General features: G+C 42.6%; 1 protein-coding gene across 6 annotated transcripts in view; it reads right to left on the bottom strand.

Annotated features, from left to right (window-relative positions):
- The window catches only part of LOC6524725 (zwei Ig domain protein zig-8), a 135692-nt gene that overhangs the window by 20571 nt on the left and 91221 nt on the right, over window positions 1-23900 (bottom strand). For all 6 annotated transcript variants that reach the window (XM_015190362.3, XM_015190361.3, XM_015190364.3 and 3 more), the window contains one exon: window positions 17516-17685. In XM_015190362.3, the coding sequence (XP_015045848.1) occupies window positions 17516-17685 (170 nt within the window). The remainder of the gene's footprint in view (window positions 1-17515; window positions 17686-23900) is intronic.

The following is a 23900-nucleotide window of genomic DNA, read 5'->3' as shown; positions in this document are numbered from 1 at the left end:
ACTGCCCGCACTTACATACTACATACAACATGCATACTACATAAAGGTGCATACATACATACATACATATACGGCTGACCAACTTGCACCGCCACATGCACAAACGTCCAGTTTCTGCATGTTTAAATGCGAATTGGAATCGAACATTTTGGATGATTGGCAAATGGAGCGGCAGCTGGAGCAGATGTCCCAATGACAATCGTCCTTTTCCTCTTCCGCTTCCCTGGCACATTTTCATATTTCCTGTTCGGCCACACTTCAAATCAAACGCTGAGAGAAACCACTCACACATGCATGCGATATTACCTATTATAACCAACTACTCGTATAATATTCTTGTATTCGCATTTTATTACATTCCATTGCCAATATCACTCCCAAACACTTGATATCAGATATATTTCGAATATACAAAAATTATTTTCAGTTTTTTTCTCTCTGCAGACAATTCATCGAAGTATATTCGTTTTCTATGCCCTGGCAGTTGTAATTATTTTAAGGCACTCTCCCCGGTTCACCCTCTTTTGATGCGGCATTTAATTGTACTTTTGTTTCAAAATTCATTTTACTGGAGTCCCACTCCAAAATGCACACTATGCATGTGAGTGTGGGTGTGTGTGTAGAGGGGGGTTCGACATATATTAGTCCCTATGATTATTTGTTCCGGGCTGTTGGTTTTATGCACTCACTACCACTCACGATGACAGCAAATTTGAATTTGTTTTGCTCTGGGAATTGAAACTCCACAAAATGAGCCAAAGGGGTCTAGCAGAAAATTTGAATATGATTGATTTCAGTGTGGCCAACTGGGTTTGTGATGCTTTACAATGACAAAATTAAACTCCAGATAAATTACCCCCAGATAAACAAGCCTCCAGGTAAACTAAACTAAAGATAAACTAGCTCCCAAATAAACTAACACCCAGATAAACTAACTTCCAGATAATCGAACGCCAGATAAAGTGGCCTCCAGGTAAACTAACATAAAGATAATCTAGCTTCCAAAAAAGTGACCCTAAATGTGGTTTATTTAGAGCGTCATGTACTTTTTAGCACTTTAAGTATGTTTGGTTTAGTCATTACATACAGAGTTGGTAATTATTTTGTGCTGCTTTTGGGTCTGTTAATGAATTTGTTGTACAATTTGCATCACCAAACACCAAGTTGCATTCTGGGCATTCTGTATGAAGGCAATTAGGTAATTACGACAACATTATTAGCAAATTAATTTTGATTTTATGCGGCGCGGATGCCACACGCCAAAAAGAGGATTGAACATTTTGCGCAGCCCTCTTGTATGTCCTGTTTCCCCGCCCCCTTATATCCTTAAGCCCCCTTCACTGCCAACAATATAGGGATATTCACCCTGTGTTTTCTCTGTGCAATTGCAAATTGCGCATTTTTGTTGCATTTGTTGCATCGTTTTCGTTGTTGCCGATTGTGTTGGCGGCAGGCCAAATGATTTGGCAAGGAAATGTGTGAGAATGGAATTGGAAATCGGGGGATTTTGCCTTGGATTGCCTTGGCCCATTTAGCAGTGCCAACATATATTTCCAGCTATATTTAATGAAATAATACCCAGCCAGCTTACCTAATGAACACGTTACTCTGTATTCAATTTAAAAGCGCACATTTACCTCATTTGATCAAGTTTACCTAAAGCCCGAAGTCATATGGCAAAGGGAAAATTGAATTCAATCAATAGATAGATTAAAAACCAAAGCTAAAATGCTAAAATGTTTTTTAATTTTTATTATAGCCAAAGGGAGTGCTCAGAAAGGAAATTGCATTAATCGTAAGACGGCCAAAAAAAACATACAAATATTTATGCATAAGAGTGGAAAATTGATGATGGCAACCTCAAAGTGAAATACTCGTACACCAAAAGCCATTCAAGGCTTACAACTTTGCCGAATCTCTATCCTTTCAGTTGTTCTCCACAATAATTGGCGAAAACTCACTCTCATACTTTCCCAATCCTCGAGCTCGCCAAATATTGTTATGCATAAATTTGATTGCATTTTGATTTCAGTCGGATTCGTTCAAGTCCTCGCCCTCCTGCCATCGCAATCCCTTCATCCCAACTGGCAATGCAATTTATGGTGCTCCAAAAATGATTTCCGCTGCTCAGTACTTCAAAAATCGTAAGGAGGTCTATTTCTGTGCCAGCACTTGATGATCTAAGGCCATTATTGTGTGCTACAATATTTCTATTCACTTTTCGATTTTGATTTTGGTTTGATTTTGGTTCAACAGTAGTTGCAGTAGCATCTGTTTTTCCAGGCGCTTGAAATGAAGTGACCCACACGCCAAAAATCCTTAAAATCTGCAATCACAGCCCAGATTTTCGACCCATGGCATAGGAACAGTTGCCGGTTACAGCCATTTCAAATATGCCTCTGGCTTTTTTGGCATCCACGGGCATCCTCCTCCCCCTTTCCGCCCACCTTCCGCCCTCTTTTGTGTGCCAAAAGAGGCGTGGCCCCTGGCAAACGAACGACAGGAAGCGAAAATCCAGCAGCAGCAGCAGCAGCAACAGCAGCAGAAATGAGCAAAATTATGAGTGCAGAATTTTCTAATTTAATGTGATTATTATTTGCACTATCTTGCCGGGCGAGAGCAGGGCTCAATTTATTTAGCAAAATTTTCTGGCCAACATCACGGAAGTGTCATTAGTCAGGTTTCTGTGCCATCGGAAACGGATGAGATGGAGAATCCTGCGGAGAATTGGGGGAATGCAGCTATGCAGCTATGGAGCCATGGAGCTACGAAGCTATGGGCCATTTTTAATGCCAGCAAAATATTCGACTTTAAATTTTCAATTCAATTAGAGGTAGGTAAACACGTAAAAACGAATTATAGATATAATTCAATTTCGTTTTAAAATGGGTTTAGTACATGCCTTAAGTCATCTAAACATAATGCATTTAAAAAGTTCACATAATTAAAATGGAATTAAATTTTATTTAAAAGAAAAATATTGCTTTTGGTAAGCAGAATCCTTAGTGTTTTTCAAAGCGGAACCCAAATATTCACTTCAATTGCAGTTAATTCAAAGACAGACCCATTAATTGTACTGCTCCAAAAGGGCAGACAGACAATAATAAATTGTTAGTCCAAAAAGATAGGCAATGTGTAACAAGAAATAATAATAACAGAAATATGCTTTGTAAATGGCAATCATCAAATGTATCCTTCTGTGAGGCAACAATAATCCAGAGGATTGTTAGTCCCGGGAAATCCTTAGACACTTTTTTTCTCCCGTTTCCGTGCAGGAGATTGCCGAAATGACTTGTGAGTTGTGTCTGTTTTGTATGTGTGGGTGTGAGTGTGGGTGGGAAGGTCGACCTGTGCCACCTCCTGTGCCGCAGTTGGGGGGTTTTGGCACTGATTGGCACTTCATTTCGACTGCAGTCGGACTCCCAGCTCAGTTGCCAGGTATCCAGATATCCAGCTATCCAGATATCCAGATATCCAGCTATCGCCGGGTATTTCCAGGTAGTCCCAATCAGCAGCCTCTCACGTGCAGCAACAATGGCAAGAATAAACTAAGCAAACAACTTGGCAAAACAGCCGTGCAGGTAAGGGAAAAATGTGGATAGCGGGGGCTGTGGAAATGCCGTGGAAATTGGGGAAATGGGGTCTACAGAGTGAGAGTGAAAAGAAACAGCTCCTTACATATTCAAAAGCAAGGACATCTCATAATTTGCGCTCGTTTCCATCGCCCAAGCTCGGTGCAATATAAACCAACTAAAAAGTTTCACGCAGCGCAAACTTTTAGCTTCCCAGCCACCTAAAAAAATAAAAACGGAAAACCCACTGGATTCCCTAGTAAATAAAAATAATACAAAAAAAAAAAACTAGAGGAAAAATCGAGTAGCAGTGGGGTAACAAAGTGTCGCCGAAGCGAAGAAAAACAACCAGCGAGCAAAGCGTCGTGGAAAAAACTTGTCAGCGCGGCTTTGGGGACATATGAAGCACATGCCGCAGTCCCGATTCGACTAAGGAATTCACCGCTCCTACCACACACACACACAACCAACCCCTTCCCCCCTCCAACCAAAAACAAAAAGGAAAAAACTCAAAAAACGCCCCTCTAAAATCCCCCCTGCCCAGCAAGCCAATCATCAGAAGGGCGGAATCCTGAAACCTCCTAATGTCCCTGCTGTCCGTGATATGTGTGCCACCGAAAAACAAGAGGATGAGGGTTAACTATAAGCAAGTCGAATTGAAAAATACTCTACTTTAGTCCAGAAGTTGAAGTATATTAGTATGTAATTAGTTTCTACTAAAGCTTATAGCTTTTATAAATATTGTATTTCTCAATCCATCACAAGCTAACTTTACCCTTAATTACGGAACTCATCACATCTCGCTATATTATTATCTTAAAAGTTGGGTTGAGGTCCGTTTAAAAACAATAGAATTCTTATTTAAACTTGATATATATTTCCATTTAGACTTTTACGAAAGTCTGGCGTTTGAAAGAGTATTCGTGGCGAAAGGGGAAGGCGAAGCCGAAATCTTTTTGCCATAACAAAAAGCCCGGTTACGGCGACTTTATCGGCGCTCCGGACGGAAAACTCGGCGGACAGATCCAGTGGCGAGGGAAGAGGAAAAAGGGGAAATGGGGGGAAAAGGGGAAAAAGCTATGCCCCGCATCCCGCCTTAGTTTCCCTTGTAATGCGATTTTCATTTCTTTATTCGCCGCTGTTATTGGCATTTTCCTTGTGCTGTTTTCCCTCCCCTTTTCCGCACACACTTTTCATTCATTTTGAATAGGTCGCGGGAAATGCAGTGGGCATCAGCGTGGAGTTTCGGTTCCCACTCGGTCTCAAAGTTGAGAACTTTCGAATAGTTGTAAGCTGGCAAGCAAAGCAATATATTTTCTAGACTGAAATTCAATTCGTCAATCAATAGAAAAACTAACTGCAATGATCTTGAAAGGTAACCAAAATTGGAGTTCAATATTATATAGCATAGACAGATAAAGAGGTACCATATAAAATGCCGAAATTATTCTCACAGATCTGCGAGATACTAAATTGTTTTTTAAGTAATCAAATAGTTTAAAATCAGGCGCAAAACTACCATAATTTTGTATTTTATTTACCAATCTAATGGAGTAAAAAGCCGTCACGAACTTGGTGATAAAACCTTACCAGTAACCGCTTGCTCAGCTCAAGTTTATTTGACTTTGGCAATTGAAACCTTCCCTCCCTTTTTTTGCGGTTGCTGTTTTCATGCTTTTCTTTTTTTCTTTTCATTTTTTTTGGCTTGCTGTTCGGGCGCCGCAACTGATGTTGGAAAATTTGCTACAACTGGAGAGCGCGGGGATAAAAAAGGCAAACCAATTTGCAGCCACAAGGCAGTACTCTGAATCCCCAGCACCACCAGCACCACCGACACCACCAGCAGCCCCCCTTAAGATCCCCCACAATCCGCAATCGGTTTCCGTCTGGGTTTTCCCGGCTGCATGTTTATTTATTTTCACTCTGGCTCGCATCGCTTTGTTTTATGCATGTCGCGCATCCTGGGCCCCCGTTGCAAAAAAAACCAAAAAAAAACAAAAAAAAAAAAAAGGATAAAGGGAGGATAAATAACGATAGCGGGACGGAAGAAGAAAAACTGTGCAAAAAGCCACTTCCGGCACTTACAACGACACCTACGCATGGCTACACCATCCGAAGGGTTTTCGCCGCGCACTTTTTTTTTCCCGCCGAAACACACTTTCACCTCGCTTTCTTCATTTACTTCGCACACTGAGAGAAATCGAAATTATTGCTTAGTTCGATTTAGGGCTATTTACCTAACAGCTAGAAGGAGATGTCACCTTTAGAAACTAAACTGAAAGAAGAGAAGCCTGTGGCACTGAGAACAAGGCAGCAATTCGGCTTGTAGCGCTTTTCTTTTTTTGCAGTGTACTAGTTGGAGTTTTCAGCTGCTGCGGTAGCTGTCTCCTGTCACTGCAGCAAAAAAAAAAAATAAGAAAAAAAAAGAACTGCGGAGTCAAGTCGAAAGTTGGCACTCCACAGCCCGGCACACTTTTCTGCTCCCTGCCAACGCCCATTTAAGCTAAAAAGTAAACCAATTGTTAGTTTTAATGGAATTTATTGGGTAAATATTTGCTAAGCACAAGAAATTGCTTGTGAACATTTGTCGTCGTTTGGTTGATTTAAGATTAAAACTTTTGCAATGACGACAGTGTGCTGTGGTGTGGTGGAGATGGTCAACCATCCCCATGCCATTGGATGCCAATCAAACCCAGTGCCTCAATGACATTATTGCTTTTAATTTATTTTGTATTTCTCCGATCCCAGTTCCCTGCCATCCCGACCGTCCAGCCCGTCCAGTCCATCCAGAAATACCCATAACCATTCTCAATATCCAACCATCTAACCATCCAACCATCCTGGCGTCCATCCCTTTCGTATCCATCCCCAAACATCCATCCAGTGTTCTTTTCTCTCCATTTTCCTGTTGTCTGTGGGGGCTCTGTTAAAAGTTTTCATTACTGTTTGTTAGTTGACGACGTCGCTTTTAGTTAGTAAATGTCTTTCCGAGGCGATGGAGATGTGGGCGATGGGGGGATGGGGGATGGCTTTTTATGATTTATGCTCGACCAAGTTTTAAGACAGTTCCTGCTCCACCAGCAGAGCAGCATGACAAAGCTTTTGTTATGCATCTTTTAATTTGGTCAATAAATGTCGTACGAGGAAGGACCTTGTGGACGGGGATGGCAGCATGGGTTTTGATTAGGCCATGGCTTTATGGGCCGGGATAAATGCCGTTAGGGCCAATTTGCTCGAACACGTTCACTCATTAGTTTGCCCCCCATTCCCACTCCCACACCCACTTCCATCCGCCGGCCTTTAAAGAGGAATTGGCCTTGTCAAACAATGGCCTTGAGGGACCTGGGCTCGTCATTCAGTTTGGCTCCTCACTTGGTGGGTGGCCTACCCAGCTATCTGGTTATCTGGTTATCTGGCTATCTGCTTATCTGGCAGTCTGGGTCCTGGCTCCCAGATCCTGGGAAGTCCTGCCATTGTCTTTATCTCTCTGGGGGTTGGCCCTTTTCGGGTGTTCTTTTCTTTTGCCCAAAACCAAACATGTCGCAAAATAATATATATGGCAACAAAATTAACATCTTAATTAAATTGAAAAACTGTGCAGTTCATATTTAGCTATCTAATAAAACCAAAATGTAAAACTATCGCCGCACATTGCTGCCTGCTGCTGGGGAGCTTTAAAACAATTTTCCTAATTTTCGCACAACCATGTCACAATCATTGCGAATAACAACTGAAATAAACTCAACTTCTGACCATGTTCCCTTTGTGTGGCATCTGTAAATACCTGAACTCAGTTCGCCAATAAATGCACCGTCCACCATGTAATGGTAACCACCACATCCGCAGCAATTGTTGTTGGGACTCATGTGCCGCTGGCACTTTGCTCAGCCTGCTGTTCAATTATTTTACAATCAACTTGTCTGAAAACATCAATAGGTATCGCCCGGGGGTATCGGCACAGCATGAACGTGCCCCATTCCACCCATTAGTTGACAATCTTATTGTTGCTGACAGTGCACTGCACTGGCACACTGTGAAAATGCCATCTCACTGCCATTGTTTGTTTCAAAACATTGAGCTCAAACAAATAAAAAATTATATTTGAAAATTTTTCTTATATTTAACCCACTAAATTTGAAATTAACATATGTAGATTATATAAATTATTCAACTTGCTGGCACTTATGAGCTACTTCTATCGTTTCTCGCAGTGTACTCAGTCATCTGGCTTGGTAGCTGCCAGTGGATTCCTTCTAGAGGCGCACCTTTTGTTCGCCTCCGACGACGATGCTGATTATATCGAGTTGGAGAGCTGCCTCACGCTGGCCACGCCCCCTCGCCCACACCGTGGGCGCAAAGTCGCATTTGTTCCACTTATTCCACTTGAACGCTTCGTTAAGAGCAAACTTTCGCTCTAATGTTTCTCAGCGCTTTTCTTTGCTCGAAATGGGTGGGCACCCTGGAATTTCGCTGGGGGAAAACTTCTTTGCGCCAATTGTCGAGGACAGCAGGACACGGGAACACGGGGACATGGCAACAGGGACATCGGTGCCAGGACATCGCGGACAAGGACACGAACACGTTCCACGTGAAGCCTATCAAGTGTAAGTACAACCTAGACCGTACACGAGCGCGAAAAACTTATCTAATTCTAAATTAATCTTGCGGAAGGGAAATCGATGGCTTTTTTTTGCATATCAGCAAAAAGAAGTAATTTCAATCACTTAATCTGGAGATTTTTAAGTTAATGCAGTTGCCGGGGAAAATATGCAATTAAAGAAATATCAAATATTAAATCACTGCTATAAGCAACTATAACTACACTTTTTGCAAATTATTTTACTTTGGAAATGCTTGTAGCGAGCTCTTAGTTCCTAAACTATGACTAGAGGATTATCGCGATATTCTTGAGCATCTTTTCTCCGAGTGTATTTGGCTGAGGACTTGGATTTGTGTGAAAGGTGAGATGAGGCTGGATGGCGGAACTCCAGCGGAATGACAACGAGCCGAGACCACCGAGAGGCGACCTTGCCCTGTGATGCGTGGGTCGGCGTACGTGTTTCGCTTAGCGCGCGTCGAATGTCCTGGGTGTCCTGGGTGTCCTTTTCCATGCCCATTTCGCTGGGACCTGGGTCCAGCATCCGAATCCCCCATCGCCTGCTGGCCAAGATTAGCCTGATCCTAAGCCAACCTGAGCCAAAAGGCGAAGCGCACTGCGGAGCGACATTGACAAAGTTTGCACAAAAACGATGTCTGAACTGACAGCTAAGTTGCCGCTGGCGACAAACGGAAATCACCTGCAAGGACTCGCCTTCGTCCTTTCTTTTCCTGCCTTCCTTCGTTACTTTCTCCTTTCTCGCCACCTCACCCCCTCTCACCGACAAATGCAACAAATACCCCCAACGCCGTGCTCAACTTTTATGACAGTTTTCATTTGCCGCCGCCGTCGCCGCCGCCGTTCGTCGACTGAGCTCTCCTTTTTTTCTCGTGAATTTCCTTTCCTAGATATCCTGTGGCACATCCTTGCGGTTGTTTCGGTTTTTAGTTTCCAGCGCACTGCGTCTGCAGGTTCTTTTACCTACCTACCACACTCATATTATTTTTTGCCGTGTAAATGTTTTACGACAACATTGCCTTTGACTTGGCCAAGTTAAAAATGAAAAACAAAAAAGGACTACGATTATGAGTGTGTGTGTGTGCGTGCGTGTTTAAGGACGAGTGCCGCTGACAAGCTCGTCGTGTAATTTATGATTTATGCCATTCGGACTGACAGTTGCTGGCATTATAATTCCGACCCTCGCCCCTTTTTCGTTCTTTTTCGCCAGTTGTCGTGTGCAGTTGCTGTTAAAATTCCACTTCCACTTCGTTTCGTTTGACTTTCGCTCTTTGATTTGGAATTATGCAATTAAGTAGCCAGTTCCTTGGGAATCATAGTTGTATGGGGCATTTAGGCATCATTTTGCCCAGAGTTTAAGCCTTTAAACTATGGATGGTGATATCAACAATTTCTAAGGATTTTACTGAATTTATTCAAGCTGTTTGTATATTTCTTCTATGATTTAAGCTTATCTTCTTTGAAGAATTATGAATTATGCTTTATTTTGATTGCTCAAATCCTCTTTTTTCATTTGGGACTTACTCCAGCTTACTTCCGCCCTAATGAAGCATAAGTTTAGGTTGTATTTTCATATTTGAAAACATCCCAAGCGTAAGTAAATTGGAGTAGGGTTAAAACTAGCCACTCTTTCAGAAGGGGAGACTCTCCTTTGATTGAAGGCGTTAGAGTTCGACCAAGAAGACATACATAGTTTTCCGGAGCAGCAAATTCAGTTGGGGACCATTGTTTATTTGGGGACTTATGCTTTGGTTTCCGGTTGCCATTGTTGCCATTGTTGTCCCTGGTTTTTTTCCTTTCCTCTGCCCTTTGCTGTTTAATAAAGCAATAAATAAGATGCACGACTGCTGTCGGATGAAAGTGGGAAAAGTGGAGGGCAGATAGCACGTAAGGAAAATGCCGGAAAAGTCCCGGGGCCCGGAGATTTTGCTTGAGCCTGATTGGCAAGATGGTTGGCAGTCGATTGGACCTGAATCTGGAGAGAGGATGTGTTTAAGGATGATTGATTGCAAGGCTTAACTCAATGGGCGGCTTGACATCGATAAATTTGCGATAGGTGATGTTTTTCCCTGTTGGCTTCTTAAGCACTTTGTAATGGAAATCAGAACTTTGCAAGCTGTTGATTTCAAAACTATCAAAATACTTAAAGGGCTTATTACTTAGGCGAATAACGAGAAGTTAAGGCCCAAACTAAATAGCATTAAGATGCCCACATCATTGGATATTAAATCCCAGGACATGCTGTATTTAATACTAATTGAATATTTGTTATAATAAGTAGACGATAGCTTGCAAGATTAAAAGCTATAATAAATTCCATGTGTGCAATTGGGTTTATTGACTTTGGTGAGAGGGGCTCAAATTAAATGTAAGGATGCACAGAATAACACACAATATTTGGGACCATTATCTCTTTGCACAGACCATTTAGAAAGTGGTCATTTGGGGCACTTTCTCTTCTTTCCCCACTTTTCCCCACCCAGTCGGTTATTCCGCTGACCCTCGATCCAGTTTAGCAATTTCGATTCGAAGGCAAGTATGCTAATAAAAAGTAAGCAAGACAAAGCTAACATAAAAGGAGGTGCACATGGCACGAGTATGCTGAAAGCCAATAAATATGCAAAGATATCGAAATAGCCCTCAAAGGGGGCGGATGGATATGGATGAGTGGGCGTGGCACTCTTACCTGTGCAGGATATATACTCGTACAGCTCATACATATCCCATATGGTTACGCATTTTTCCATGCGAATATATTTGCGAATGTGTCTATGCATGTACATACATACATACATATATAGTATTTGTATTTGCCTTAAATCACTCATACGCAACGTTTTGCATTTTGAATAATTTATTATTCTGCTGCAAAAACGTTTTTCCATTGCCTGCCAGCTGGCTGCGAAGATGGAAATTTATAAAGTATATATATGTATATATAAATATATATATACGAGTATTGGGAACGAATGAAGAAACGAGGTGAGCGATTGCAAGTCGCATGAATTTTTCATAGAGACACGCAAAATATTACTCATACGACTCATCGGTCACCCAAAATTGTCTTTGCCTTTGTCTTTTGCAGAAGCAGAGGCCCATAAAAAGATTTCAGCGAAATATAAATATGAAAATTTCACAGAAATTAGCATAAGAAGGCCATCAATGGCACATCGCTCAACGGCGATGGCTGAAAATTTATGGTTAACCGGGATGGCAGAATGCCCGAATTGTTTGATTTGCCGCGGGTTCTGCTAATGACACTCGCAGGACACGTTCCAGGATGCGCCGGCAACAGCTTTCCATAAACCGCAAGTGTCCGATCCTAACGAGCTAAACGGGGGGTGGGTTTCCACGCTGGCTGCTCCACACTGTTTCAGGTGATTGGAATGGGGCGGGGTTAGAGGTTAGAGGTTCTTTCCGGCAGGTGGTTGTTATCCCCTTGTTGTTTGCCCTTCCTTCCCCCCTTTCCCCTTTACATCGCTGACTTGTTTTCCGGCTTCAATTGCTGGGGGCGTCGAAAATTCGTAAGCGAAATTGAATGAAATTGCCCGGGCAACAACAACAGCAAGATGAAATAATAATAATAATAATAAGCAGGGGACCACTGCCCATGCCCCTCATCCCTTTCCCATCCCTTTACCATCCGTTTACCATCCACGTGTCTTGGAACCTGGCACGTAACGCAATTTCGCTTATTTTATTTTTTTGCTTGGGCTGCGGGGCAGGGAAATTGTATTTAAATGCCGGAATGGTCGCGCCTCAACCTTTGACCCAGCACATTAGTATGAGAGGGGGGGCGGGGGGATAAAAGTGCCTGCGGGAGAGATGGGATATACAGGATACATATACTCGCAAGGTGAAGCAATCACCGGGCACATAAATCAGAAACCATTGACGAAGATAAACGATTTGGATGGGTGCTGGATATATGGATATACTACTCTATGTGTATCTGCATGCATATGTCACCTGGCAACCCTGGCGAAAACAAATAAAAACCAAAAAAAGAAACCCTACTCACACCCGCATCTAATTGCAGCAGCCGGAGCAATTTGTTATATTTTATTGGGTTTATTGTGTGCCGCTCTTTCACGGGAAAAGACATTAGCAAAATGTGGAATTTATTGAAAATTTGCATTGTCAGTAGTTGTTGTATTTGTCTTGTCTGCACAATCAAAATAAAAGTGCTAGAGAAAAATACAAGTTAATTGTTTTCCCTGTAGATGTGCACATTTCAGAAATTTTTGGGTTGTAGATGACTTAATTGAAGTTATATTGCCAAGTATAAATTCTGTTTTAATTCGATTTATCATGACTGACTTTCGAAATGTGTAACAAAGCTAGTTTCATCCTCGTGTTAAGCTTGATCTAAGGACTATGTTCGATGAGATGGGTAAGCACGCTTGAGATCATTAGCTGATTTTCTTTTGTGCCCGCATGTGCAGAGACATTTTCACCGCGAGACATTTTCACATTTTCACCGCATTGCCCCTGCCAGCTAAGTAAATGCTTGAAAATTGACAGCTGACACAAAAGGCGGACGATTGTTGTTGCCGCCCGCCTTTTTCCCCCCCGACTCCTTTTTGACGATTTTCCGGCTGCCATGACAGTCGCTCAGCTTTTCAACTTTCTACTTTTGACTTTGCCAGTTCAGTTCAGTTCGGTCCTTCCCTCAGATGGATTTTATGTCACCGCGCCCCGTGAAGCGGATAGCGAAAAATATTAAACATTTCTTTGATTGATTTGCTTTTAGCCGGCAGGGTGCCACGCCCACTTTCGCCCACATATAAAGCGATGACAACACACGCTTACAACAGAAGAAGAATGTGATTTCTTTTCGCTACGTAAACACACATTTTGATATTTGATTTAGGGGCGCCAACCTAAGGGGCGTGGCCATATGGGCGTGGCAATCGATGTGTTTAAAGCGATTTTCAGTTGGAAAAGCCGCCCCAAAACTTTCGCCATTCCAGAAAAGTGATTTTTTAATGACTGCCCAGGATTTGGTTCTCTATGAGTATTAAAACTAACTTAATGAACGCACTATGAATTCTCTTTTTGACACAAAGAAAAGGGGATAGTGATTTTTGGACTGGCAGAGTGGAAGGCGAGGTCATTCGGTTGACAGTGTTTAAATTTTTTCCCTCTTCGGGCGAAGCTGAAAGTTCTTCTTTATTTCTCTTTAGGATACTGTGGTTCGTACTTTTTGCTTTTAGTTCTGTACCGTCGAACAAACAGAAAGAAAGTCAAGGCAGGCACAAAGCGAGTGGGCGTGGCAAGCGCACACACTAATAACACGCACACACACAGATACAGCTGGCTAAGAGAAAGAACGAAATGTATAAACGCAATTTTTAATCTTTTTTTCTGTGCGTGGAGGAAGCCTGTGACTTTTGCGAAAAAAGAAAAGAAGCGCAAAAACGAAGAAAACTTTTTCAGAGGGCACAGGGTAAGGTGCAGAAATAAATGATTGAATATTTAAGGGAAATTTTTAAAGTATTTCTTTGAAAATACTACTTTTAACTTAACAGTATCGCAGTTTAAGGAATCATTTTTTAGCCTGCCGGAGATTTGTCAGAATTTGAAAAGCCACGACAAAAAGGAAATTTTGTACAGTGCCGACCTACAGATGTTCCTTTTTTGCCACATATGAAAGCGAAACGAAAACGCATCAAAATAGCTGCGCCTGCCACCTCAGAGGAAAGCTGGGGGAAATTGGAGGGCGCAGGTGATGGACCCGCTGCGGTGTCCATTCGGAAAACAAAAGACCAAAGATTGGATATGGGGTACCAAACGAGAAAAACGTGAAAAACGAGAAAAGCGGGAAAAATGAGAAAAAGGATCGAAAGGATCGAAAGGGCCCGGTGGAACAACGGAAACCAAACGGAAAAGGACGAGGCGCAGCGAAACCTCACACGCTAAATTGCATTTTCAATTGTTTTGGGGGCAAAAGGCTGAGTCCGGGGGGTATTCGGTACTCAGTTGGTGGAAACTGGAAAGTGGAAAGTGGAACTGGGTTGTGTTACAACTGGCAGTGACAATTTACTTGTAAAATCAACCGCAACAATTTCAATTGCAGTTGCCCAGAAATGAACGGCGTTCACAGTGGATTTTTTTTAGCCAGTTTCGATGGGATTACCAAAACATAAAAACACTACGAAAACTCCAAAAGAAGGTTCACGATTTTTTTAAGATCATAGTATTTTCATACTAATATTTAATATTTATATTTTTTAGGTTTAGAAAGGTTTCAGTTTTAATTCAGTACCCTTGTCCTTGTAATCTTTTTATAATGCCTCCTAAACAGCCAGGTTTAATCCATTCCATTTTGAAAAACCACCTGCGCACAAGCTCAATACATTTCGAAAGAAACTTGGGTAGTTTTGTGGTTTTGGCCACTGTACCTGGTCAATGGGCTCCTCGGTCATCATGGTCACGATGTCGTTGTCGTTGTCGTTGTTCCTTCTGTGGCTGCGGTCATTGCTCAGGGCATTGACAATTCAATTGATGCAAATCGATGCGCATTCCCTACACACACACATACACATTCCATGCGGCACACACTTGTGCGTACGCACTCACACTCACACACCCCCCTCACAATTACACACTAATGAAGTACATGCATTGAGAATTTGGAGCACCCATTAAAGACCCCATCTTCGTTTCCCCCCTCCGCTTGCCGCTCCACCCGTGTAATTCCCTATCTGCAGCCATTGACATTCTGCGGTGTCGAAGAAGCCCTGACTTGCGGTCGCCGCCTCTCGAAGACCGCAAATGACATGCTCCTTCAGTTGGCGCCACCAATCAAAACCCAACCAGTCACTGAACCACCCAACCACCCAACCACCCAGCCAACCGACACCACCCATCAAAAAGCAACCCACGCAAAGTTAAGTGGAGGCTTTGTTAATAAACACTCGGCAGCCGCCAAATCGCGTTTGCTAATGAATTGCAAAAGGAAATTTTAATGTCGCCCGATTTCCCTGGCATTCGGCGCTCTGAGCCTCGCAGGAATTGGCCTACTACAAAGGATGCGTTGAAAATGTGCCCATTGCCTTGGTAACAAGGCTTCTTAAATAGTCGAGTACATATTTAGTTGACACAGCTTAGAGCGAGAACTTCAGTTGCTTACATTATATTACAATATATTACTAAACATTCGTTTCGTAGCTTGTAACCGATAAGATTCTTGCCAAAAATCGCACTAATTCGATTAAATATTTCTTAAAAAGCTGAGTAAATTATTCGAAGTAAACCTTTCTCATCCCGCAAAAGCGGATACTGTGCTGCATACTTGATGGCGCCATTTATTGTTTGGCATAAAAACGCGCTCGAAAATTGTTAAATCGCATGGAAAATTGTTGCCATTAAGGGACATGTGCAAGCTGCAGGCTACAGCCTGCAGGATCTCTCAAGAAAATGAAACTTGTACACTCTGTGGCTGGTATAATTCATGAACTAACATCTTCTGAGTAATTAGGCGTCTGGGAGGAAATCAACTGATATCCAAGGCATGGGCGACTGGCGAGTAATAAATGGCAGGCTGCTCGACTCTACTGCTCTACTGCTCGACTGGTGATTAATTACACAGTATTTAGCCAGCTCATCAGCTTCGATGACCAACGCACAAATGCATACATCACGCTGCGAGTTTGGCCAGTTATATATAGTGAAAATATCAAGTCTCCCATGAAATCGGGATTTATGCCAGTCAGGTAGCATAAACTACTTGTAAGAGTAAATATTGCTAAGTAACGGAAAGGATATTTCGATTTAATGAAGGCGTAATCGATTTAACTTTTTGTGGACTGAAAGTATTCAAATATATCGCGGATAATGATCGATTACTCTATGAATATCGAGATTATCGACCCTTGAAGGTTACAAAATATTGCATAATTTATTTATCTATTCAATAAGTTTTTGTGCACGGCTTGAAGGAAATTAATTTCTGCTGACTAAAATTTCAATAAAAGAATTTAAGCTACTTGCAGCGACTAATCATCATGCCTTTCAGTCTGCTTTTGAGTGAAAATAAAACTCAGAAAGTTTTTGCAACAACTGGAGAAGAAATGAGAAACACGCGCCGACAGACTTTTGATGTAATATAATTCTAGGCTATATATATATATGTATACAATATAATTTTCCACCGGTGCAATCCAATAGTTTGTCGGAGAAATAATTGATATCACGAGGAAAGTGTACTTAATTGGCGGTTGTTTGCAGAGGACTCGTAATTAGCTGGACGCGTTCATAACCGCCGTTTGACAAAAAGAACCTCACTCAGTTCGAGTTTGGCAGCCAGGATCTCGCTTTCTACCCAAAATAGAAATAAAATAAGAGAGCTGCGAGCGAAACTCGAGTCATTCATTCACTTTGTCAAACTGAAATTAAAACGGGAAGCGAGCGGCAAAAACTTTTAGTTTTTTTTATTTGTATTTTTTTTTCTATTTTTGGGCTTTTAGGAGGTGAGCAGGGGGGGCAGGACTCGAACTTGCTGGACTCACCACTCACCTAATAAGCCAGCGGAGCGTAAAAATTTTGAAAGTTTTATGGCCGCGCGACACTTGAGGAGGAAACTTGTTAAAAGGCGGGGGACTCGTCCGCGGCATCCACGGCATCCATGGCATCCACGTCACTCATACGCAGCGTTGTACCAGCACCGACAAACTAAATTCAACTAAAATGAACTGAACGGAGCGAAACAGAAGAAGAACATTCGCCACGGCTTTGTTACTCGCATTGTTTTTCCGATTTCGCTCGCCGGCTGCCAGAGTTGAAAGTTCAAAGTTTAATTTGCTAATTGTTTAACAGCAGCAACAGCAACAACAGCGCAGCAACATCAGCGCCAGCAAATGCAACTGCATTTTCCAGCTGCATTTTCATAATGAAAAGCGGGCGGCGGAGGGCCGCGTACAGCAGCAGCTTACAACTTTTCACTCAGAGCCCGGAGGGCCAAGCTAAAATCCGCAACCGAAAACGACAGGCGACAGCTGCCTTCTTCAACCCACCAACCACCCCCCACCCACAGAAACGGGGGCGTTTTTTGAAAGAGGCGTTAGGGGGGCGTGGCATGCTACAGCTGCAGCTGCAGCTGCTGCTGCTGCTGCTGCAACTGCCACTGCAACAGCAGCACTCGCCGCCCTGTCAAGCGTAACGCCTTTTGACAAGTTTGCGCTGCGAAACTTTTACTTTTTTATTCTCTCATTTCTTTTTTGGTCAAGTACTTTGAAATTATTATGCAGAGCATCCACTTGCCGCATCCCTACCCCCCCGCTCCGACCCACACTCCCCCTCTCTCACCAATTTGGTGCGTACTCACCGTGCGATTGCCCAAATTCTTGACGCGGCAGGTCAGCTTCACCGTCTTGCCCACGAGTCCTGTGATGTTCGTGCCAATGGTCGTGTCGAAAGTGGGTCCTCCGGTTCCGGGCGTCGGCAGGTCCTGCAGGAAGTCTGTGAAGAAGCGCTTCGAGGCGCCGTCCGTGCAGCCTGTAAAATAGTGGGAGTAACAGCATTTAGTTGGGTCTTAAAGTAGCAAAATGCTAAGAAGGGAAATCCTTGAAGGGGATGCTATAACATAAGCAGGACTAATATACTGCTGTGATATATACTTACAGCATATTCTAACAATTACTATGCAGTGTTGTGATTTCATTTATTCCCATCTATCAATCTATTTTGAAATGACTTAAAAATGCTAAGTACAGTGACGACAGTTCGGTGCACGTTTTAGACATTTTCACATGAAAACAATATGTTTGATTTTCCATACTACTTAAGTTCTTCTAGTAACCTTCCTTAGTGCTGTTTTCTTTTGCAAGTATCCGTTTACTTGTTTTTTCTACTAAACACTCCACAATTAACTACTAAGTCAGCAAAGGTTTTGAGTAACATAATAATAGTAGTTACGACCTGTTAAATCAACTGACAGCCTCGACAGGCGCTGTTTTCTCCACATACAATTTTACCCACCGAAAATCCCAGCCTTCCAATGACTCTGAATGACAGGTGGGCGTGGCTGTGGAAGGGGTGGAAAATGGCTTTGTTATCAGATTGTATTCCTTTCCCAAGTTGTTTGCACCAGGTCGCACCTGTATATTTTTCTGAGAAATGCATTCGTGTCGCTGTCGTGTCTCAGGTAATAATTTAAAAATTAGTACATTCGAACCCCTGAGCTCCCTTGCCCTCTCCTCATTTCTTGTACTCCAAAAACAAAAAAAAAAAAAAAAAAACACTGCCAGGGGGGCATTGAAAAATGCACTTAACAAGTGTTGTAAGTGCTCCACATATCAATACGTGTGTGTGTGTGTTGTGTGCACGTTTGTGTGTGTGGGTGAGAGTGTTTGATGGTCTGCGAGCTTGGCTTTGGGTGTGGGTGTGTGTGTGTGTGAATGGGGGTGTGGATGTGGGTGTGTAATGCCTAGCCAGGGCCATTTGTTGACAGCGTCATGTGGCGTTAATTGCCACTTTACAACGAGTGGCAATTTGGAGCCGATCGAAAACCAGCTCCCCTGCTATACACACTCCCAACTTCCAAACACACACACACACACACACTTAAGCAGGACTCTGCAGGACCAACACACAGGTATACATACGTTATGTATAAATATACACAAAAGAAATAACATATGTGAACACGCCGAAAAAGCAATCGATGCTTTATATTTATTTCTCAATGTATAAATATTTAAACTCAATTAGCATTCATGTTAGAGTCACTAGCCCAAATGAATGTTATTAACTTCTAAAAACAAATGAAAATATTATACGAAATAGTTAATTTTAAACAAAACATGCGCTCTTCAATAACAACTATATTGATTATCACAAAATAGTAATCATTTCGGATAAATCAAACTAAAAACTAATTCTTTCTGTGCAACTCCAATAAGTACACATACAAGCTGGCTACATTCCACAGCTGTTGTCTCTCCTCTCTCGTGAATTTTCCCACAGCTTTTCCCTTCAAGGCAAGTGCAACAAAGGATAAAAGGACGAAAAACAAATGAAGAAAAAAAACGTCGAAGGGAGACGAAGGCGGGGAAGAGCAAACAACAGCGAAAGGCGAAAATTACTTAATGAAAATGGCTCCGAAAGGCAATTAATTAAATGATAAACGCCCATATTATATGCCCAGTAGCTTGTTTGTTGTTCTGTAAGCAGTTTATGTAACATGCTGTACTCTTTGCTGCGAATATTCGCTGGATCGGGGGAACTGGTAACAGGCAACTGGTAACTGGCTACTGGTTACTGGTGTCTCCACCGATAAATGCCCTCAAGTAGCAAATTGGGACTGGCCAGATACAGATAAGTTTCACAGTTTCAGCTGAAGGCACACACACAGACACCCCGCTACTACGGACAAATAACTGGTGCACATCCTGCCAACTGGCCGTCTCCGAAACGCCACCGTGCCACTTGCAATGTGCTGCCAACAGGCGGGAATCAGCAACCTGAAATCCAAACCCAAACCCCGAAACCAGACACCTGCAACATGCAATGTGCAATGTGCAATGTGCAACCTGCAACTTGCAGCAGACATGACTGCACACTGGCTGTCTGCAGGTTAGCTTGAATGGCTAGCATCGGTACGAAACACCCAAGAAATACGCTAAAAAGGTGAAATGATGACAAGCACTGAATAAATCGGCCACTGTGTAAATAAAACGGAGGACTTTTAAGTAAAAAACACTAGCAAAATAGCAAATTTGGCTTTAGAAAAACATATTTGTAAACTAAATATATCATTTAATTGAAATATATTTACCACTTAAGTATTTCACATTATTTGGTTAATTTTTATGGATTTAAAGTACGTATTTTTTCTTAGAAAAAAATAAGTTAAATAAAATCGTAATAAAAACTGGAATTAAACAATTACTTTTTAAAACTAAAAACCATGCTTAAAGGAAACGAGGGAAAAGGAAAACGGAAACGAAACGAAGCGGAGGAAAATGGCCGCCCAAAATGGCAGCGACATTTGCTAAGTGTTAAGTGTCATTTTTGGCATCCATGATTCCTGAGCCGGTGGCACTTTTCTATTTTGAGGCGTAGGCGTTGCAGGTGCGAGAACATTTTTGCGCCACGATTACACCGACGATTATGCTGATGAGCAGCGGGGTGGTGCTTGGCTTGTGGGTGGCTTGTGGGTGACTTGTGGGTGGGTGGTGTAGGCTGCCCAAGGCCCTTGGTGGCTGCCAGCCAATTAAAGGCGAAGTGTCAGTCCTCCGGGGGACACACTCGCACTCCCCGTCCCCCTGATCCTGGCTGCCCTTGGCTGTCGCCAGCTGATTTATGGCCGCCATTCACATGCACGTCTCCTGCGCGCACTCACACTCACATTCACACTCGCACTCACACTTAACACTCACACCCTTCTTGGCACACTCACACCCTCAAAGATATAACGCAACAGCGGTGATGTGAAGGATCTTCCAGTATTGTTTATTTAACCAATTTATATTATTTAGTATTTTAGGAATAGGTTTCTTTTCTATGATTAAGTATTAGAAACATTTACACATATTATCTCCTCATTATTTATTTAATTCAGAAATTGCTGCCACATTTAGTGGGTATCCCGAGGTGCCGCACACATTTTTGCACATCCAGCTTGGTATTCTTTTGGCAGAGCCTTGCTTACTTAGGTAAAAAGTGAGAGGACCCAGCTCATTCTCATTCCCGCCCTCGTGACACGTCCTCGTTTTGGGTTTACAACTTTGCCAGAAAGAATTATGTTATGCAAACACAAACACTTGCACACATGGCCCTCTTATCCTGGCGGCTGTTATTTGTTCAGCGTTTTATGCACTCGCTGCGGCGCCTCAAACTCAAACTCCCCCACTCCTGCGTAATTGAAGCTCATAATTTTTTTATTAAACACACATATTCAGATGGCGGGGGTGGTGGGGGAGGTGGGGGAGGCTAAAGGACACGGGGCGCCCAGCAATCACATGTCCTTTGTCTTTTTGCATTTTTATGATTTTTTTACACACCATACCGACATATAACCGACATCTACCCACTCCTATGAGCCAACATTCATTCTGGTATCCAACGACTTGTCCCGCTGTGCGTGATAATGTTTTGAGCATGCCATTCAAGGAGCAGAGCAGCCGAGGCATCGTTAAGTTGTCAATTGCCAGGATAACAAAAGTGATGGCATGACAGGAGGTGGACAGGGTGTACAGGGTGTACAGGGTGTACAGGGTGCACAGGGGAGGAGAATGAGAGAAGGAATGAGGCCAAGGAGCAAGAGCAACTGCCTTAATGCCCGCTGACATTTGAGCAACTTGATTAAGCCTCCACTTGCCTGGGCACATGAATTTTTCTAACATTCCATTGAAGAATTTTCGCCAATCGAGTGCTCTTAAATAGGAAAACTAATAAAAAATATATATACATATATACTTTAAATGTTCAATTTATGTTTTTGACTCTTGTTTATGTTTTATTAAAAGTACAATCATGTTTTTACTGGTTCGATTCCCATTCAGCTAAAAGCCTGCCGAATGGAATTGTAATTTGCACAGAATACTTAAAAATATCTGTCATGTGTACAACAAAAATTATGAATTGTTACAAAAAAATTTGTTTAAAAGTCCATAAATTTCAGAAACACGAATAAATGTAAAACGAATTAATAATAATACCCAATATGATTTAAGAAAAAAATCACCATACTGCCCTGACTTAATCCAATGTCATGAAAATATTTAAGCCCAAATGCGCAAAAATGCGCAAAAAAGTCAACTCCAGCAAAGATCAGCACTTATTCGCCCGTCAAACTCTCCCGATGGGTAAACGAATAAAAAACACGAAAAAATATGTGACTTTGAGCAAAAAACTTTGCCTCATCTGCATATGAAAAAGTGCAAAATTCGACGATTACTTATAGTACCTATATCAGATTTATATATCAAATTAATAATTGTAATTTCTTTATTTGCGCAGCCCGCGGGATGTTCGTTTGCAAAAAACATCTTGCGATGCGGCGCAAAAAAAAAAACGGCAAAAAAATGCTCGGCAAATATATGGCACATACTATAGATGGTATAATAAATTTGTGCAATTTTTTATTGAATGCTCTTGGTGGAGCCGTAAAAATGTGCGATTGAAGCATCAACCATGGACTTAATGCCCAAACACATTGCAGGCCCTCAATCGATGATTGTCTGCCGGCACTCAGCCCACAGTCCTCAGTCCTCAGTCCTCTGAGCTCCCAACTCGCCACTCTCAACTCTCAACCCTTTTGCAATTCTAGGCCGATTGCATATGCATACACCTCTGCGGGGTTTTTTCTGCCTGTACATCGGTTCTTTTTTCTCCTGCCAAGCTCAATTTAACGGGCATTTTTATGTTACCGCCGTGCGATTTGAGCGCTCTTCCCCCATTTTCCCCTTTTCCCGCCCTATAACATTCATTTTTATTCCCATACCTGTTGCTCTCCGCGAAACTGGGACATGGGAAATCCACTCGCAGCCTCTCACTCCACTCAAAAACAAAAAAAAAAAAAAACAAAAAAAAGCATACTGCCGAAATGCGAGAACCGAAAAAGGCTGGCTCTGTGGTCCAGTGAACGCCGAGTTCAGTTCTGTCGGCTTGGCCATTGCTTTTAACATTTATCATACGCAGTGTGGGCCGGACTAAGTGTGCACTTAAGCGCTGCCAGCGTGGGCGGTTGGTCGGGTAACAAGGGGCGTGCCTCGGGGGGGGTCATGTGGCATGCCAATTTTATGGTTTATAAAGCAAATAAAATAATTTATTAGCATACGGGGAGTGCTACGTGCGGCTGCACCGGTCGTCGGGATTACGAAAAGCGCAGAACACAGAGCAAAAGTTCGGTGCGGAGTTTGAGTTTGAGTTTTTCCACGAAAAGTCAGCGACTAAGCCAAGTCGACGACGCATCAAGTGCAGTGCGTGCGTGACTGTGGCAACTCTGGCGGGCATTTCCGGCCACTTCGAGTGGCATGTGGCATGCGGCGTATGTGCATGTGTGTGCGCATATATGCCAAACTGCCAAAAACTGCTACTACTCCCTGTCCGTGGGGACACTTTAATTGAGTTGGCAGCGCAACGAAAGCATTTGCTCGCCAAAAAACACAAAAAAAAACTAAAAAAAAAATAAACCGAAACAGGGAGATGAAGAAAACTAACACTGAGGCCGTAGTGAAATTTTTCCACGAGCAGCCAACAAACAAAGGCCGGGAAAACGCAAGAGATCTAAGGCGGTGGGGAGGGGCTGAGGGGGGAGGAAACTAAAGTGTGGGGCCCTCGAAGCGAGCGCAATCTTTCCGTCATGCGTCATAAGTCCCGTCGCCCTGTGCGCCAAGAAGTATGCAAATAAAATTGTCAACGGGGCTAAGCATCTGCCGCCGGCTCCTTTTCGTCCTTTTCAGCTGCTTCCTCTTCCTCATCCTCTTCCCCTCAGCATGTGCCTCTTCTTCTTCGCGAATGTCTCTTCCTTATCGCAGCCAAAACCCTTGACGTCTATGTCCCGCCGCTTTAAATGTCTGCCCATCGAGATACATAGATCCGCGACTTTTTCCGCTCTTTCATTTCCGATATGTGAGTTGTTGGCAGACAGGAAAATATACTTTTTAAATCGAGCTTATCGCAGAAAAATTGCATTACCGTAAATATAGTTTCGCATGGGAGAAGTGATTTCATTTAAAAAGTATTGAGATAGCTATTAATTTAGA

This window comes from Drosophila yakuba, chromosome X (assembly GCF_016746365.2).
Source record: "Drosophila yakuba strain Tai18E2 chromosome X, Prin_Dyak_Tai18E2_2.1, whole genome shotgun sequence".
Lineage (NCBI taxonomy): Eukaryota > Metazoa > Arthropoda > Insecta > Diptera > Drosophilidae > Drosophila > Drosophila yakuba.
The sequence above is the reverse complement of the archived record's forward strand: the minus strand, read 5'-3'. Positions and strand labels throughout refer to the sequence as shown.